The sequence below is a fragment of the Rhipicephalus microplus genome, chromosome X (genome assembly GCF_043290135.1).
Source record: "Rhipicephalus microplus isolate Deutch F79 chromosome X, USDA_Rmic, whole genome shotgun sequence".
Classification (NCBI taxonomy): domain Eukaryota; kingdom Metazoa; phylum Arthropoda; class Arachnida; order Ixodida; family Ixodidae; genus Rhipicephalus; species Rhipicephalus microplus.
The window spans coordinates 201,092,300-201,111,615 of record NC_134710.1 but is presented as its reverse complement, the minus strand read 5'-3'; the positions used below and the strand labels follow the sequence as shown (position 1 = coordinate 201,111,615).

General features: G+C 41.1%; 1 protein-coding gene across 3 annotated transcripts in view; it reads right to left on the bottom strand.

The window, feature by feature from the left end:
- LOC119187687 (uncharacterized) overlaps positions 1-19,316 on the bottom strand; it is a 782,552-nt gene that overhangs the window by 558,878 nt on the left and 204,358 nt on the right. For 2 of the 3 annotated variants that reach the window (XM_075878472.1, XM_075878473.1), the window contains exons 15-16: positions 17,236-17,388; positions 6,117-6,206 (exon numbers count right to left, since the gene is read on the bottom strand). In XM_075878472.1, the coding sequence (XP_075734587.1) occupies positions 6,117-6,206; positions 17,236-17,388 (243 nt within the window). The remainder of the gene's footprint in view (positions 1-6,116; positions 6,207-17,235; positions 17,389-19,316) is intronic. The other variant, XM_075878474.1, reaches the window with a different exon arrangement.

The window sequence follows — 19,316 nt, the reverse complement described above, 5'->3', positions numbered from 1 at the left end:
GTGCAGGTGTACGTTACATAACCCTGCTTTATTTTTAAGGTTGGTAACACTGGTATAGTAAGAGTAGTCTGAGAAATTCAATATAAGTGCATGGCTTCAGGCAAGTTTGATAGACTTACTTAGGCTAATTGAGACTGAGTTCCAAATTGAACTCTCTTATTATAGATTCAGGCCGACCTCTCAGCTTTTCTGTCACAATAAACTTTTCTTTCTCCCATATTCTCCTTTTGAATGAATTAGTGCTTTGTAAGCTAGCATTATTAATCTAACTGTTGGAAAGAAAAGATATAAGTTACGAAACAGGTAACCAAGAGTTCTGTTAGTATTGCCAACTATCTTACTTACTATGTAAAAAGACCAATTTAATGCTATGAAATGTTAACACCAAGATACTTGATACAATCGAGAGATAACACAATAAAGGTATTCAGAAAATAATTTGCAGCAGGAATGTTTTAGCGTCTAAGAAACAAAATAAGTTCAGTTATGTTATTGTTTAGAACTATGAGCCAACATGCCACAACTCGTCTAGTGTTAGTAAGCCAAACTGGAGTGTATAGTATTTATCTAAAATTTTATTAATGTTGTAGTAGACTGGTAGATTAGACAATCATCAGAAAGCAGGCAAGTATTAGATGAAATATTGCCATGCAAGTTGTTGATATACGTAAACTATAAAGAAGAGCGTGCCTGGAACTGTACCTCATGACATGCTGGAGTTTACACTAGGAAGAAATGAATCCATATTCTGAGCTTCTACTCACTGATGACAGTTCCTGAAAAAGTCCTGTATCTAGTTAAAGAGAAGTGGGTTAAGATGTAATTCAGAGAGCATTAGTAGAAGGAATGTCTGAAAGACTTAATCAAAAGCTTTCTCGATGTCAATAAAAAAGGCATCAAATGGTGTGTTGAGGCCTATCACTAGTGCTTAAGTGGTCGTGGAATAGTACAAGTTGAGTATCGCATGAAAGTGATCTTTGAAATCTATGATGCTTAGTGTTTTTAAAGCATTTAACAAAATAAGAAAAGTAGCGATTTGTGAGTAAATGATACATTCTATAAATTTTACCAGCTGCTGGTGAGTGATTTGAGCTAATGATTAGAGATAGTATCTGGTTTTATAACTGGAACGATCTTACCCACTTTCAAGTCATGAGAAAAATGCCGGATGAGAGTGACTGTTGGCAAGTATGAGACCCATTAACACTGCAGGTTTACTTGATGTTTTTCAGCACTTTAGCAGTGGTGCCATTATTGCCCAGGTATAATGTCGGTTTTGAGGATTCGATAACTTTTTAGATTCCTTTAGGTGAATAGGCTGAAGAGATAATACATTGTACTGTTGTGTAGTTGCTAGGGGAGACATCAGGGAGGTTATCATTTAGGCTTTCCAGAGAAAATAAAAGGTTACACACAGTGTTTCTGCTATCTCGCTATTGGTATTAAGTTTCCTTTTTTACCCAAAAGGGATGAAGACTGTTTTTACTTTGTGGGTAAATTGTCTCTAGGTGTTTGTGCATATTTATTTATTTATTTATTCAAAATACCTTACAGGCCCACTGAAGGGCATTGAGTAAGGGGGGCGTCAGTATACAAACAAAATAACAATAAAGAAGAAAAGCAGACGAAAAAATATATACATATATAAAAGATTACAAAAATCAAAAATCAAGGTGCAACAGCGTTATACAATGCTAGAGTGCAACGAATTCAGGTTGTCACGAAAGATTTCACGGTTACAAATGGATACAACATGATCGGGAAGACCGTTCCAATATGCAATGGCTCGAGGTAGTGATGATAAGTTAAATGCCTGCGTGTGACCATGAATGCGCATAAAACTACGGGCATTGTGAATGGGTCAGCATATGAATGCTGACCCATTTAAAGAACTAAACTGCAGCTAAAGATAGAAACATTTTCCTCATTGAGAGCACACAAACAGTACAACTGCTTTACTGACCCTATAAAAGAGGCATTTTTTTTCTAAAACAGCCAAATGCACTTTAACTGAAACTCAGAAAAATGCACTTCTTATTTACTGCTGAAACAACTTCTTGCCAGTATGTTCCTCCCTCTTAAATACTACAAATCTGCATTGTGGCTAAAATCTACATAAACCCAATATAGTCGGTATTGAGGAGTAAAGTTTGTATTTGGCTCATATAGATTAGAACATTTCATTTGGGCATGAATAAGCTCCTAAAATAAGTGTAAAGTGATTCGAATGTACAGTACAGTGATATTATGCGATAGAAAACATCATCCTTGTTCTTGCGTCATTGCCACACTTAGTCGTATAGGCGTAACGGTGATTAGCACTAGACTTGAAAAGCGAGTGGTCCGTTCAGGCAAAGGGCGCACTATTCTGGACTGTCATCAGTGTTTTCTGGTTCTTGGCATCTATTGAAGGGCTTGAAAATTGTTCTAGTTCGTTTTATGCCATGGCATTTCAGAACACTCCTTTATTGGATAGGTGCCCAATAACTCCATTTTATGTGTATTTTATTTCAAATATACCATATTGGAGCGGATGGAGGACATCATACTGTCGCGCTAAACTTGAAAAGAATCACTAAGAGGCTAGAAGAAGGAGGAAAGTCGGCCTCTTACTCTTGATAATCGAGTTTTGTTATTGGACTTCATGTTCTCAGTAAAGGCCGACACGCCCTACAAAATCTAATTGTGGAACGTCAACACAACAAAGCAACTAGGAGACAAATAAAACATTTTGGCTGAGACCGTGTTGGTTGTTTTGGTGAAGATTGTTGGCGCAGTGCTGGTTTAATCAATGTGGCTCAGTTTGATTGAAACAGTCATCATTTTTGGCAAATTTTCTGTTAGAAAATGTCTTTTTGAGTTCTTGTTACAATAAGGAATTGCCCCATTTTGAGTAGAACTCTTCTAGAAGTTGAAGATACTTAGGCTTGCCTTATGTTCCTGTGAAATTTAGCCTAGTTTTGGTTTCTGCATTTAGCCCTTTTTGAAAAAAAAAAAAACACGACAAAATCTTTCAGTTTTATTGTAACAACTTAATAATATAAGTAAGCATGCTCCTGAATGGACTACATTTCTTTTCAAAGTATGCATTTATCCAAGCTCCACCACACATGACCTTTATACCAATGCACTCCAAAATTGTTTCCAAGGGTTATCGATAGTCAAGAAAGTTCTGCTCTATTGTGACACCATGTAAATCATATAGTGTGGTTCACTGGTTTATCTAACTACCATAAAACTACCATAAAATCGAATACCATAAAACTACCATAAAATCGAATAAGGGTGCATCTGACTGCCTTCTTAGACTGTTAAAATTACAGATATTAAAAAATATTGCATAATACAATATATATAATTATCTTTAAAACTAAAACAAGAAAAATTGATACAAAATACCAAGTCCTAACCTAAAGATATATTTGTCAGTGTAAAGAGGTCCTGAAACATCCTTCATGCTTGGTGAAAACACATATAGCAGAAAGCAACTGCTGCTGAGAACAGCTCAATTAAATCTTGTAGTCATGCAGGGCAAGGAGAGCTCACAAGTGCAGCTAAAAGTGGCCACTTTTTTCAGCGCCCTCTCTTCATACAGATGAAGCTCACGCTCTTCAGATGGCTGTCACACAGCATAACTTTATCACACAACAAATTCCTGCTATTGGTTCATAGATCCTACTAAACCAAGAGTGGCATTTTAATAACACGTGCTTCTTGCCATGGCGTGCCACAGATGCTGGGGCACTGCACTCTAAAGCCTGCTAAAATGACATATCTGCGACACTAGCCTGCTCCAGAATCAACCCTAGAGAAAGCAGTCATGTGATGTAGCTTATTTCCCCCACATCAGCCCTCCAGCGTGCTCATTGGGACAAAAGAAGACAGAAGGCACTTAAAGTTCACAACCAATCCTTATAATGATGAAAACTAACAGACAATAATGCCAGGGAAAGCATAGGGGACATTATCAGAAGTAATTGCAATGCAAATGTAAAAAAAAAGTGGACGAAAAAACAACCCACCACTGGCAAGACCCATACCTGCAGCCCTCGAACAACGCATCCCACGCTCCACCACTGAGCCGAATAACTCTCCTATTTTTAGATGAATTTGAGAAATTTTCGCGGCGATCAATTGATCCGAGAAGCAATAAACTCCAATAGATAATTACCTGCAGAAGTGGTTCAGGATCACTTTAAGATTGTTCAAGATTTTTTAAAGAAAACCTGCTGTAATGACATTTTGCACAAAGCATACCTTGAGACATGCAGGCAAACCCACATTAGCTGTGCACATAAGAACTGTGCAGCCATTCCCAGGTAAGAATATGAAAGTATGACAAGCAACAGGCACTGCATGTGTTTGGACAACCTTCAATGTCAAACATATGCATCAAGTTGAACTTTTGCACTAAGGGCCACCTTCAGGATAATGTTTTGGTTGACTGCATGATTGCTGGACAAAGCTTTCAGATGAAATTGAGTGAACGAGTGCTGTATCAAACAAAAAGTCGAGTGCTTGTAATTGATCTGCGTTGGGCCATATTCTGTTCTTCAGTGACAATGAGCATCATGTTTTGTTTAATATAACAATGCCCTTACATGAATATGACTGGTTAATGTAATAAAATATGTGTTATCAGAATAAAGTGAGGAGTGCAATAAGTGAAAAAACCAATATAAAATGTAACAAATCTTTCTAAACTACACTAGCAAAAAACTAAAAATAGTACATTTTTTTCAAAATTACAAAATAAATGAATATCCACAACATGCACAGCATATTAAATTCATAGGTATAAGTGTAATGGATAAACTGTTTAGCGAGCATGGTACTTACTTGACTGCACAGTCCCCATATAGTGTATGGCAACTATGCAACAAGGTAAGCATTATCGTGATTGGTGACCACATAATTTTCTTCTGGAGCTCCCTGGTTTATTTTATCGAGGAACAGATTTATGAACAGACAGTTCTAAGCTGGCTAAATGTACAATCTGCCTCTGCATTCAAATAAGAGAGATCAAGTTAAAATTTTTTAGTTTGCTACATTCAAATGTCGAGTTCTAAGTCGTACAGCACCTCAAAGATAGCCATACAGGTCAACATATGCCCATAAAGCTCTGATGTAGTGCTTTTCAGTACTCAGTCTTCTAAGTGACCTTCAAAGGATTGTATTCATTGCCTTGTTGAGTAACAAGCACCTCATCTTGAGAAAGATTAGCAGATGGCTTATACTTTAGTATGTGCTGTGTTCTCATTGCTCAGTCTTTGTTGAAATGATGTACGGCATGAAGGTTATTTAGCTCATTTCGGTGGCTGCTTTTCCCAATGTGAGCGTTTCATTGCATTTAGCCAGAGTGCATGCTAAACAAGTTGGCTGCTAGGCTTTCTCTGCATAATGTTTCAATTTATTGCAATCACATCCATTAATTCTCCCTAGTGGAGAATCACAATCACTAATTCTCACATCCACTGAGACATTTTTTTCCCCCACATAGGTACCCGCTTGTAAATTTATTCACATTAGCATATGAATTACTACATGCTTTTCTGGGAAACTCGGCAATAATTGTTTTTTGCATGTCTCAGCACCTTTTTTAGGCTTGGTTTACATATTCTGTAGCAACTGACAGATGACTCTTCATTCACGTAGTTCATGCATGTTCATGATGAGCTAGCATAATTGTCTTTTCACTTATTATTTCAGTGCTCGTCTTTATCTGTACCATTAGAATGTATGTAGTTGACCAGCCTTGCACTGTTGTCTTAGAAAAGTATCCACAATAATAATAATAATAACTGAGGTTTTACATTCCAAAACAAAGACATGATTATGAGAGATGTTGTAGTAGAGGGTTTCAAAAATTTTGACTATCTGGTCTTTAATGTGCACGGACATCACACAGTACATGCATCTCTACCATTTTGCCTCCATCGAAATACAATCGCCACAACCGGAATTAAACCCGGGACCTTCGCGTCAGCAGCCAAGCACTATAGCCTTTGTTCTATCGAGGCGGACTCAATTCAATGCATTCTGTAGAATGTAGATGTCTAACAGGGGATGTCTAACACCACTTAGAAATAAATAAAGCACTGTAGAGTGTGACTTACCCCATCGGCATCAGGGCTGCTAAATCTAACATTATTTGGCAGCGTGCGCAAGAGGTCAAGGGATATCTGCCGCTTGTTCTGAGACACCACCTAAAAGCAAGCATGTACCCATCATCAAAGCACATATGCATACTAAAATAAAACAATTAGCTTAGTTAAGCATGTCTGCTCAAATCACCACTGCTTATTTATTAGCGTTACAGATAAAATTTAGGCTCTTGTTTGCAAAGTGTCCAGGTTACATACGGTGTTCCAGATGTATGTTCCTCCTACAGTACAACTGAAATTGTCAACACATACAGAATGTGTCTAAACGATTCCTACTCCAGATGTGTTGCTGAAAATGTTTTGACCTAATTTGCGAAGCGCAGCGTGGCTTACTGTACCGTGATATACTTGCCAAGGGGAAACGAAATTCACATAATTTCCGGTAAAAATTGTTTGGATAGACTCCAATAAAAATGAAAGTAAGTTAAACAAAAACCTCGATAGTTGTAAATGCTACTACAGAAAGGGCTTATCCTGCTGATGTGTCACTCCTGTTAGCATAATGTATTTATTCGAATCCAGGCAAATAGATTTTTTTCAATTTTTTTTAATCAAACTCCACGGTTGGCTTAGATTCGAGGATTTTGAAAAACGCACCATTTTTCATTGAGAAAAGTGGTGCACCTGGATGGTATTGTAGCCATTAGTAGTCGAGCCAACACCTGGCTAGAATGTGCTAGAACTGCTGAGTTAGAGTGTGCTAGAATTGTTGAGTGGCTTGAACGCGCCTCGCTGCGTGATTCCTTCTGGGTCCACCGCAGTGGCGGTGGTGTAGCCGATTATTACTGAAAGCAAAGCATGCTGTGAGCAAGAACGGCTATACGCTTCAGCTTCCCCGGTGTGCCTTTTAACATGACTGGTTTCGGAGAAATTCCGGCGTCGGTGTTGGTGTCGCTGGTTGTGAGCTAAAAATCATCTTATGCATGATCAAAAAGCTATCATCATGATCATTATCATGAGCCTGACTGCGGCCAATGTAGGGCAAAAACCTCTCCCATGATCCAGCAATCAACCCGGTCATGTGCTTTCTTCTTCTATTTTATACCTGCAAACTTTTTAATCTCATCAGCCCACCTAACTTTCTGTCTCCCCCTCGCGCATTTGCCTTCTCTAGAAATCCAGTCAGTTATCCTTAAAGGGGCCTAGCAACACTTTTTGAGCATTGTCAGAAAACGCTGCTGATTGGTAGTAGAGGCTCCTGACAACACACCAGTCAAATATTATAGCGTAGCATGCAGCCTGGAATTCACAATAAATGATCAAAATCAGCTAAAAATTGCTTTCTCTTCTTTTGACAAATGATAGAAGATGCTAAAAAATTATTTGTAAAAAGCCCATTTATCAGCCGTTAGCTGATTTGAACATGGTAGGCTCGGTGGTTACAGAGATCGCCGCGAGAGGCCGCAACTTGTCCACATATGCGCACGGTCACACTGAAAATGCCGCATATTAAAAAAAAAGTGCTCAAGATCACGAGGCGTGCGTGACATATTTCTTTGCCCCTTTCATCTCTCTCTGCTTAGCTTCCAGTGCTTTCATTGAGATGAGAGAAAAGAGAATGCGTTGGCAGCGTGCGACAAATCTTTGTAACTCAGCGCGTACAAGACAGATTCTTAAAATTTTTGCGGCATTGAATTCGTGAGGCAATAAGCTCTTCCAGCGAATTCGTTCCGCGGTTACTTGAAAAAGTGTTTCAGGGCCTTTTAATGACTGGTGGTTATCTTACATATGCGCTACGTGCCCAGCCCATGTCCATATCTTCTTGATTTCAAGTATGATATCCTTTACCCCGGTTTGTTCCCTGACCCACTCTGCTCTCTTCTTGTCTCTTAAGGTTACACCTATCATTTTTAATTTCATCGCTCGCTGCATCGTCCTCAATTTAAGCTGAACCCTATTTGTAAGCCTTCAGGTTTCTGCATCGTAGGTAAGTACCGCTTAAATGCAGCTTTTATATACCTTCCTCTTGAGGGCTATTGGTAGATCACCATTCATGATTTGAGAATGCTTGCCAAATGAGATCCACCACATCTTTATTCTTCTAGTTATTTCACTCTCATGGTTCGGCTTCACGGTTACTACCAGTCCTAAATTCCTAAATAGACATATTCCTTTACCGCTTCCAACGACTTTCCACTTATCACAAAGCACTGTTTCCTGGCGAGACTATTGCACATTACTTTGATTTTATGAATAATATTAATTTTCAGGCCTACATTTCTGCTTTTCGTGTTCAATCCTGTAATCATGACCAGCAATTCATCTCCTGAGTTAGCCATCAAAGCAATGTCATCCGCGAATCACAGGTTACTAAGATACTCTTTATTAACTCATATCCCAAACTCTTCCCAACCTAGGGCCCTGAAAACCTTCTGTAAACACGTGGTGAATAGCATTGATGAGATTATGTCTCCCTGCATTACAGCCTTCTTTCTTGAGATTCTGTCGCTTTCTTTATGGAGGATTATGGTGGCTGTGAATCCACTGTAGATTTCTTCCAATCTATTTATGTAAGCTTCATCGATGTCCTGATTCCGTAATGCCTGCATCACTGCTGATGTCTTGACTGAGTCAAATAATGCCTTCTCGTAATCTATGAAAGCTATGTATAGGAGTTAATTGTATTCTATGCATTTCTCTACCACCTGATTGATAGTATAAAATAGTCCATTGTGGAGAAGCCTGTACGAAATCCTGCTTGGTTATTTGGTTGAATGAATTCTAATGTCATCCTATTTCTATTAGCTATAATTTTTGTAAAGAGCTTGTAGAGAACGGACAGTAAGCTGATCGGTCTGTAATTTTTCAAGTCCATGGCGTCTCATTTCTTATCGATTAAAATGATGTTAGCATTTTGCCAAGATTCTGGTACCCTTCCCATCAAGAGACACTTCATTATTAGGTGGCCAGTTTTTTTAACACAATCTCTCCACCATCTTTTAGCAGATCCGTTGTTACGTTATTTTCCCCAGCAGCTTTGCTTCTTTGCATTGCTTCTAGAGCTTACATTACTTCCCCTGTCATTACTGGTAGGATGTCGAATTCCTCTGGTATCATCTTCTTACGGTATCAACCTGGTTGTTTTGGCTTCTGTACAGCTCTCTGAAAAACTCCTCCGCCATCTCAACTATCCTATCTATACTAGTAACTTTAAAAAGATGGAGTTTGAAACTATCCTATCTATATTAGTAACTTTAAAAAGATGAAGTTTGAAACAATTAAAAGGAAACCAGACAAGCTACTAGTAATGTGAAATTGAGGACTGATAAGCAGTTGTGTAGTATTGTACAACGCTAAGAAAGTGCGACGAAACCCGTGCTACTACGAGATAGCGCAGTAGCCTAACAGGCAAAAAGCCCGCAGTTCTAATGCCGGTGCTGGGCAATTCTCAACCATATATGAATTACAACGCGAGACCAGGGAACCATTGAGAAAAAAAAAAGGTCTGGAGTGCATTCTCACTGGCGACCACCCGCCGCCAATGCACTCTCTCACCAGAGCAGGAGCAGCCACCCTGGTGCATTACTTGGCCACCACCTCCCGTGACCGAAAAATCGAGAACGATGCAAATAAAATAAATGACAGAAAAGTGCTGGGTCAGAGTGGGGATTAAGCCCGGGTCATTTGCGTTACAAGAGGGTGTTCTACCACACGGCCACGTGTCTGCTTGTGAATACAGTGGAAATAACTTCCTCTGTTTGGAAATTAATTCAAAGTGACCTTCACGTTTTACGAACACACGTGTCCTGTATACAGGCTTCACAATACACCATAAAATATTGCAGCAATGATGCGTGGTACAAGCGCCCATTGCCAGCGCACATCAGAGCGTGGGATTATCATGATGACTTCGTGGTTTAACTCTTTCGTTACCCCGCCTATTCAAATCGATCACTGGTGATTGACACTTTTGATCGTAGAATTTGGCTTGTTGAATTTGTGTCTTGTGCACCCAGGGCTTTCCAGTAGTTAGTCCAGCCACTCAACTTTCAGAATCAATTTGAACTTGCATGGTGATTCTTGACAGAAATTTGCACAAACCAATCTGTGTGTGTTGTTGGGAAAATTCACTTGGCTGGTGAACTTGACAGAAGTGTGTGCCTCTCGTGGTTATGCTACAGTAACATCAAATTTCTTTAATCACAAGAACTTTTGCAAGTCAAATATCAAATTAAATGAAGGTGTCAGCTAGCAATCTGACAGTGTTGAGCGGTAATAATTGCCAGAATTTTATGCCAGCCATTCAGTAGAGAGCTGTTGATAGGATTCGGGAAAATTTTCTACAAAAAAATATTTCCGAAGGTCCGCCACATGTATGAACTGTACAGGTAGCCTTCACAGCCAGTTTCCAGCAGCTTTGGTTTCCTCTAGTGTCACTAGTCGCTGCTATAATGGCACCGTCAAGCGTGCGTGGGTGCGCACCTGCACTGCGAAAAAAACAAAAAAAAATGCTCTGCCCAAAACTGTCTCCCAAGTGCCCCTGATTTGAGTGAGGATGAGCTTAGAGTCCGAGCATAGTGGTACCTCAGTTTCAAGTTTTCTGGCGACAATGTTTTGTGTCAACTTCAGACATCCGTAGCCATTCATGGGTTTGTTTTGTTTATGGCCTCAAGTTGTCTCTTCCGCCGCAAGTGCGTAGCTGCTGACCTTTGTGCACAACCTTATAGCTACTCTGGTTACGTGCGAGCTCCACACATCGCTAGGGCATGGGCAAGGGCATGGAATGCAGTGAGAAGGCAACATAATCAATGGTCATTAAGAGTAATGGACTGTACCCCCAGAGAAGAAAGGCATGGTAGGGTGCAGCAGGAAATTATATGAATGGATGAGATTAACAAGTTTGTGAGGATAACATGGCTGCAGCTGGAACATAACCGGGCTAATAGGAGAAACACAGGCCTGGCCTTTGAGCTGCAGTGGGCTTAGTCAGGATGGTGATGATGATGATGCCCCTTAAACATAAGCCCTTTCTTTGCTATGTTCAGGCATGTTCTGACAAAGCTAGGTATGTCCTAAGATAATAGATGGCACTCATTGGTTTGTGCCTTCTATCATCTAAGGGCATACTTCGCGCATGATTCAGGAGCCTGGCAATATATATGTAGCAATAAGAATGCTGTGCATCTGTACTGATTAAGATTCTTTCAAAACTGGCCACCTAGTTTGATCCAACTAGGTAGATTCGTTCATCAAGCCTTTATGAACGAATCTACCTAGTTGGGTCAAATTAACTGGCTGGATGAACAAAGACTCTGTCCTAGACTGGGTAAACTTTGTGTGGTGCAAACGGTCTGGGGCCCTGCTGTTTTTTTCATCCATTCTGGTCTAGATGCATTTCGATGTGTGACGTCCCCGCAAACACTGACTGAACCCCGCTCCTTTCAAGATGTTTTCGTTCGTTTCTCAAACCCAGGCATAAAAAAAAAAGGAAAAGAAAACTTTCGGTGTAACGAATGGGCATTCCGGAGTGAAGTACCAGAAGAATTATTTCTACTATTCTCACGGGCTCCCCCGCGCAAACCCGAGGACCGGGTGGCGCCTTGTCGTCTACAGACCGTGTGACAGTGTACGGTGGAGGTAATCGGCGCGCACCCTTCAGATTTGTGGCATGGGGGAGCAGCAGAGCACCTTTTGTTGGTTCGGAGAATGCGACGCCACCGCAGCACTTGTGCCGGGACCAGTATGACTTTCCGTCAGCCTCCGTGGCTCCAGGGCTCATTACTGCGTTCTGCGTGGATGGCCGCCCGCGGCGGTGAATGACGAAGAAGCGGCGGCTACGAAGAATTTCGCGGGAGACACTGAGCTACATGGAAACCTTGAGACTTGGTCTGGACATCGGCTCACCAAGTACCGGAAGCATCGGGACCATTGTTCGCCCGTAATTAAAGTGTCTTCGGACGGCTCGCCCATCACTCTCCCTGAGGCTTGAGTTTGTATATTGTTACTTGCTCGGCTTTGTTTGGGAGAGGGTTTTATACTGGTGTAGGCCGCGGGGGCGGCCGCCGAAGATGATACACTCGGACTGGAAAGAAAAGATATGCCGCGTAGAGTGGCGACTGGTTTAGTGCCCCGGTAAGGCGGAGTCGGGTCCTACAAAAAGGGGTCAGAGATACGATGCGAAGAGAGTCGGAGTGACGATGCGATGAGCTCGAGATGGTAGAGAAGCTAAGATGGAAATCACTGAGAGGCAAGACGTAGGCAACGATGGCGAAGACGATGAAGACGGCGGCGGAAGGAGAGAGATCAGACCGCGACGTGAAAAACCAACCTTCGGCCCCGACTCGAGCAGCCAACTCCGAGGCTCCCACTACATGGACATTCTGTGAGACGAACTTCACCTCCTTTACTTGAACAAGCTTTGGAGAATGAATGTGGCATATTGAGACATTGCGCGGTTTTATTAATTTATTACTTTATCATTTGTGTCGTTGTATGTTTACTCTGTATTGAGGCACCGTTGTATTGTCACCGTTACTCGCTTATGTATCCTGTTTCGCGTGTCGCGAGTATTTGCTGATGTGTTACCCTTTTACGTAACAGAGATGTCGTTCACGGCAATATGTGTGGACGCCATTTGCACTTGTTATTCAATTAAATGCGTCCATGATTAAGAAAAGATCGTGACGTCTCTTACTTCCTGGCCCCAGCACGAATCCCTGTATGTGGAAAGTAATTGAGACATGTAGCCAAGAGGGAACCAAGCCAAGACATGTAGCCAAGAGGGACATGTAGCCAAGAGGGTTGAGGGGCTTCGCTCTCTTTGGCGATCGGTGGGGTAGTGGGGACGTCTCAGATGCCATTTGGCCCATTCAGTGAAGAGACTCTCGCACGATTGCGGCACAAAACTAGTCCTGATCCCGGGTGAAATGACATCTCAACTGCAACCTTTTGACGTTTGCGTAAATAAGCTATTCAAGGATGCAGTTAAGCGTTGCTACATGGAGTGGTGTTGGCCGGACAACTTCGTTATCAAATACCTTTCATCGAAAAAATAGTAATATATGCGCTTGAACCGCTGAATACCAGCGTAAGGTAGCCACTCACTCAGCGTGCATTTTGTTCGACGTGCAAAGTAATGAGAAATCAGATACGTGGAAAGAAGGGTCATTCAAGGCACTAATCCTGCACAAGCTCGCAAGGTCAGAAGTTCGAAACCACACGGGGTGCTTTTTTTTTTAATAGGGGATTTAGATTTTCAGACAACTAGGAAAAAAGGTGAGGCGAGCTACGAGCTAGGTGAAATTGGGAGCTTATAGGCTGTCAGGTGGTTTTATACAATGCTAATAAAGTGCAACAGACTACCTACTTAAAGATAGTGCAGCTGCCAAGCATGCCATGTCGAAATTCGGTTCGAATAAAGATGTCGAATCTTTCCCAATTTTATATCTACTTAAAATACGTGAGGAAGGAATTGCTAAAAAGAAAGAAAAAGGAAGCCTGGGGTGTGGCCTCACTGGTGACCATCTGCTGGTAATGCACTCCCTCACCAGAGCATTATTGGCCACCCTGGTGCAGTGCCTAGCCACAACCTCCCATGAACACAGCAATTAACTCTTGGCCCTCAGTCCACAGCAGCTGCGAAGCAACTGTCCAAGGCAGCGGTCAGACCTGTGATGCGGCTGAGGGTTCTAGGAATCCCTGGGTACGGACAGGCTGCCATTGGAATCTGAACATGGCTACCTTCAACACTAGAACACTATCTAGTGAGGCTAGTCTAGCTGTGCTATTCGAAGAATTAGAGGGTGTTAAACGGCATGCAACAGGGTTCAGCAAAGTTAGGAGGACACGTGAGGCTTATACAGTGGTGAAGAATGGACACGTGCTATGTAACCGTAGATTAGTTGACAGAAAAGAACAAGGAGTAGGGTTTCTCATACACAAGAATATTGCTGGCAACATAGAAGGATACTATAGCATCAATGAGAGGGTGGCAAGTATCATAATTAAGTTTAACAAAAGGTACAAGATAAAGGTGGTACAGGCCTACACGCCTACATTGAGCCATAATGATCATTTGGTTGAACGCTTTTATGAAGACGTACAGTCAGCCATTAATAAAGCAAAACAGTATACTATTCTTATGGGCGACTTTAATGCCAACGTAGGCAAGAAACAGGCTGGAGACCATGCAGTGAGAGAATATGGCATCCTCTCTAAAAATGACAGAGGGGAGTTATTAGTAGAGTTCGCAGAACGCAATAATTTACTCATTATGAATACCTCCTTCAGTAAAAAGGCTAACTGTAAGTGGAGGTGGCGAAGTCCGAATGGCAAAACTAAATATGAAATTGACTTCATTCTGTGTGCACACTCAGACATTGTACAGGATGTAAAAGTAGTTGGCAAGATCAGATGCAGTGACCAAAGAATGGTGACCAAAGAAAAAAGCAAAGACAAAAACTGATATGCATTAAACCAATTAAGGAAATGGCAATGAGAGGAAAAGTACAGGAATTCAGAGTTTTTCTTTAGAATCGATTCGAGGCACTAAATGAGATAACCGACGTTAGTGTTGACACAATGAACGTTAGTATTACTAGTACCATCAAAGAGTGTGCAATTGAAGATGGAAATTGAGTCACTAGACAGGAAACTAGCAAACTATCTCAGGAGACAAAAAATCTTATAAAGAGACAACAAACGATAAAAGTCTCAGATGCAACTGACAAAATAGAGCTAGTGGAGCTTTCGAAGTTAATCAATAGGCGTAAAGTAGCCGACATCAGGAGGTATAGCATGGAAAGAATTGACCAGGCTGTAAAAAGCGGCAGAAGCCTAAAATCTGCGAAGGCAGAATTGTGAATAGGCAAAAACTGGATGTATGCATCGAGAAACAAAGAAGGCAATGTCATAACCAATATAGATAGGATAGTCGAGATGGCGGAAGAGTTCTGCAGAGAGCTGTACAGAAGTCAAAAGAACCAGGATGGTATTGTAAGAAACTATAATAGTCCAAGAGAATTCGACATCCTACCAGTAACAACAGGGGAAGTAAGGAAAGCCCTAGAAGGAATGCAATGAGGCAAAGCCGCTGGTGAGGATAAAGTAGCAACAGACCTCCTGAAAGTTGGAGGAGAAATTGTGTTAGCAAAATTAGCCACCTTATATACAAAGTATCTCTTGGCGGGAAGGGTACCAAAATCTTGGAAGAACGCCAATATCATCTTAATTCATAAGAAAGGAGACATCAAGGACATGAAAAATTACAGGCCGATCAGCTTTCTCTCCATTCTCTACAAACTATTTACAAAAATAATAGCTAATATAATTAAGATGATATTAGAGTTCAATCAGCCAAAGGACCAAGCAGAATTTTGTACCGGCTTCTCCACAATAGACCATATTCATACTATCGATCAGGTAATAGAGAAATGCGCTGAATACAACCAACCCCTATACATAGCTTTTATAGATTATGAGAAGGCATTTGACTCAGTCAAGACATCAGCAGTGATGCAGGCATTACGAAATCAGGACATCCATGAAGCCTACGTAATATCTACAGCGGATTCGCAGCCATCATAATCCTCCATAAACAAAGCGACAGAATCCCAATAAAGAAGGCTGTAATGCAGGGAGACACAATCTCATCAATGCTATTCACCACGTGTTTACAGGAGGTTTTCAGGGCCCTAGGTTGGGAAGAGTTGGGGATATGAGTCAATAAAGAGTATCTTAGTAACCTGTGATTCACGGATGCAATTGCTTTGATGGTTAACTCAGGGGATGAATTACAGCTCATGATTACGGAATTGGACACGGAAAGCAGAAAAGTAGGCCTGAAAATTATTATCCACAAAACTAAAGTAATGTACAACAATCTCGGCAGAACATGGCACTTTGTGATATGTGGAGAGGCGCTGGAAGTTGTAAAAGAATATGTCTACTTAGGACAGGTAATAACCGCAGAGCAGAACCACGACAATGAAGTAACTAGAAGAATAAGAATGGGGTGGAGCACATTTGGCAAGCACTCTCAAATCATGACTGGTAGATTGCCACTATCCCTCAAGAGGAAGGTATTTAACAGTTGCATCTTGCCCGTACTTACCTACGGAGCAGAAACCTGGAGGCTTACAAAGAGGGTACAGCTTAAATTGAGGACGATGCAGCGAGCGATGGAAAGGAAAATGATAGGTGTAACCCTAAGAGACAAGAAGAGAGCAGAGTGGGTCAGGGAACAAACCGGGGCTAAGGATATTATAGTTGAAATCAAGAAGAAATGGACATGGACCGGACACGTAGCACGTAGGCAGGATAACCGGTGGTCATTAAGAGTAACTGATTGGATTCCCAGATTATGCAAATGCAGGAAGGGGAGACAGAGAGTTAGGTGGGCTAATGAGTTTAAAAAGTTTGTAGGTATAACGTGGCAACGGAAAGCACAAGACCGGGTTGATTGGCGGATCATGGGAGGGGCCTTTGCCCTGCAGTGGGCTGTCAGGCTGATGATGATGATGATGAGGTAGATTACCCAATCGCTTTCTGAGTGACAGTGTTCAGCATTAAAAACCAATGCAGGAGCCTCGGAAAAACAGTTCTGAATGAATCAAGCCACTTTGGGTTCTTGCACCATCAACCCTCAACATGCACCATCTAGAACTCGGCACACAAGAGTTCTGTATTTTGCTCTGGCAAATGTAAAATTTTAACAAGTCCCCAAATGCTACTAGTTCAAGTGTCCACCTTGAGTGAGACAATCAGTTACATTGTCCAGAGAACTGAGCATCCCTCATCAAACCAATTACAAATCACAATTTTTCATGGATAAGTCCCACCAATGTTTCAAGACTTGTCAATGCTGAATTTATGAAAGAAAATTACAAAAGATTGATTGATTCAATTGAAGTTTCAATAGTTTTGTTTTTGAAACAACAGTAGATAACAGCATCACTGTGTTGTTTCATTATTTTAATTAAATAATTCAACTCAATTTCTTGCATTATTCATATGTGAATTTTACAAAGTTCCAGAAATATGAGTGTTGATTGTTATAGACAAACAAAATAGTTTCCTAGCCTATTTTAGCACTAATACTGCTAAATGGCTGGCTACTTTATTGCATACTGACCTCAGACTCAGATGCTTGACAACATAAGTTGCTGTAGTAGTTCTTGCCCTTGTCTTCGATGATGTCTGCCACTCGACAGGTATACAACGCCTTCCAGACTTGGCTCCGAAATGCAGCAGGAACACCTTGCCGTACCAAGCTCTTCAGTTCTTTCTGCATGCCAGAGCCAGCCACAGAGCAGTCTAAACTTACTGCACAAAGAAAGCAACATGCATAGGAAATGCACCTGTGCAGCTGCACATGAGAGCCTGAACTTCACAGAGATAAAATCTTTTGTATCTGCTTTGTTCATATAGTACTACACAATTTGCTTCACTTGAGCTGTATATCTGCAAACCTGTGAACTTCAAAATTTTGAATATTGCACAGACATGAAATCGATAGTTGGACGAAAGCCCGTTCGGTCACGAACAGACATGAAGACATTTAAAACAACACACTGACCATGTTTAAAAGCAAATAAAAGCACTAGTGCTTTTATTTGCTTTTAATTGTGGTCAGTGTTTTGTTTTAATTGCCTTCATTGCATAGACATGAGAATAGGGATGATCTAATAGTCATGTATATGCATGTTCAAACATGTGTGTGTTTATATTTATCATACCTATGGAGCCGCAAAAAATCTCGATTAATATTTGGGGTTTAACGTCCTAAAACCACCATATGGTTATGAGAGACGTCGTAGTGGAGGGCTCCAGAAATTTCGACCACCTGGGGTTTTTTAACATGCACCCAAACCGCGAAAAATCTCAGAAAGAGGTTTGAATCTTCCTCCTCCTCCTGTATAGGCGATGCACTGAGGGGTGAGACAGACAGAAGAAAAGGGGTAGTATGCAGCATGCATCATTTTAAAACTTGCTCTGAGTACTTGCCTTATAAAAGATGTCAACATTGTTTATTAAAGAGTGTTTACCTTCAGACACAGCACAATAGCAGCTACAAGTAAATAGTGCAAACTATTGACAGAGTAACAGAGTAAATAGTGCAAACCTTAGACAGAGTAAATAGTGCAAACCTTAGACAGAGTAAATAGTGCAATCCTCAGACATCGGCAAGTTTTAGGGGCGAAGCTCCTTATGGCGCAGCTTGTGCGTCCCTTGTAGTGCGTAACCACCGGTGGCACATACCCGGAAGAGCGGTCCTTAGATTGTCCACTGGATGGCGGTACTTGTATATGATGCATACACAATGAAAAGATGTGATATGATGAGGCTTGAAGTGTTCACTAGATAGACGGATGAACGCTAAATGCACCGTCATCATACTGATGGTCTGGCGAATGCACGGATGGACAGACAGAGGGGGTGGATGCACGGATGGACGGACAGATAGAGGGACAGCTGCATGAGCAGATGCACGGACGAATGGATAAAGAGACAGACAAACGGACGGATGGAAGAACGGACGTATGGACGGACGTACCGATGGTCACACGGATGGATGGACACACAGAGAAATGCAAGCAAGAACGAATGGACGGACGGAAGTACGGACGGACTGACGAATGCTTCGCCCCTCCAATCATCATTCACTTCGTAGATATGCTGTGATTTTTTTCAGCTACTTTGGTGTTGCTGATTTCACCAGCTTCAATAACTTGCCTCTATAACATGCCCCTGAACATCTACCTTTGGCACATCCTTTCAACATAAGATTTCACAGGCGTTAAAGGAACTAATAAGCAAATCTTTTTCATGAACTTTACTTACTTTTCATAAGATGTGATGAAACATTCGTAGAATCTTAAAAAGAGCCAAAATTTGCAAACTTTATAAAATTTCTGGAGCACTGGCAGGTATGCGGTTAGCACTACAGTGTCTTGTATTTCAAGCCATTAGATTTGAGCTTGTCAATTTATTTCTCTCCTATACCAAATATTTTTCTTTGCAAATTGAGAGTCCACAACTTACATTAAAATAAACAGAAAATAGTGCAGATGAAGAATACGTGAGAAAGTGCAAGTATTGTACTTTTTTTCCCCCTTGGTTTTCGTCTCCTGGTTAGCTTCTGTTTGCATCATCATAAGCCCAATCATAACATTGCTTAAATGAAGTCTTGAATTAGAAGTCTTGAATTAGAAT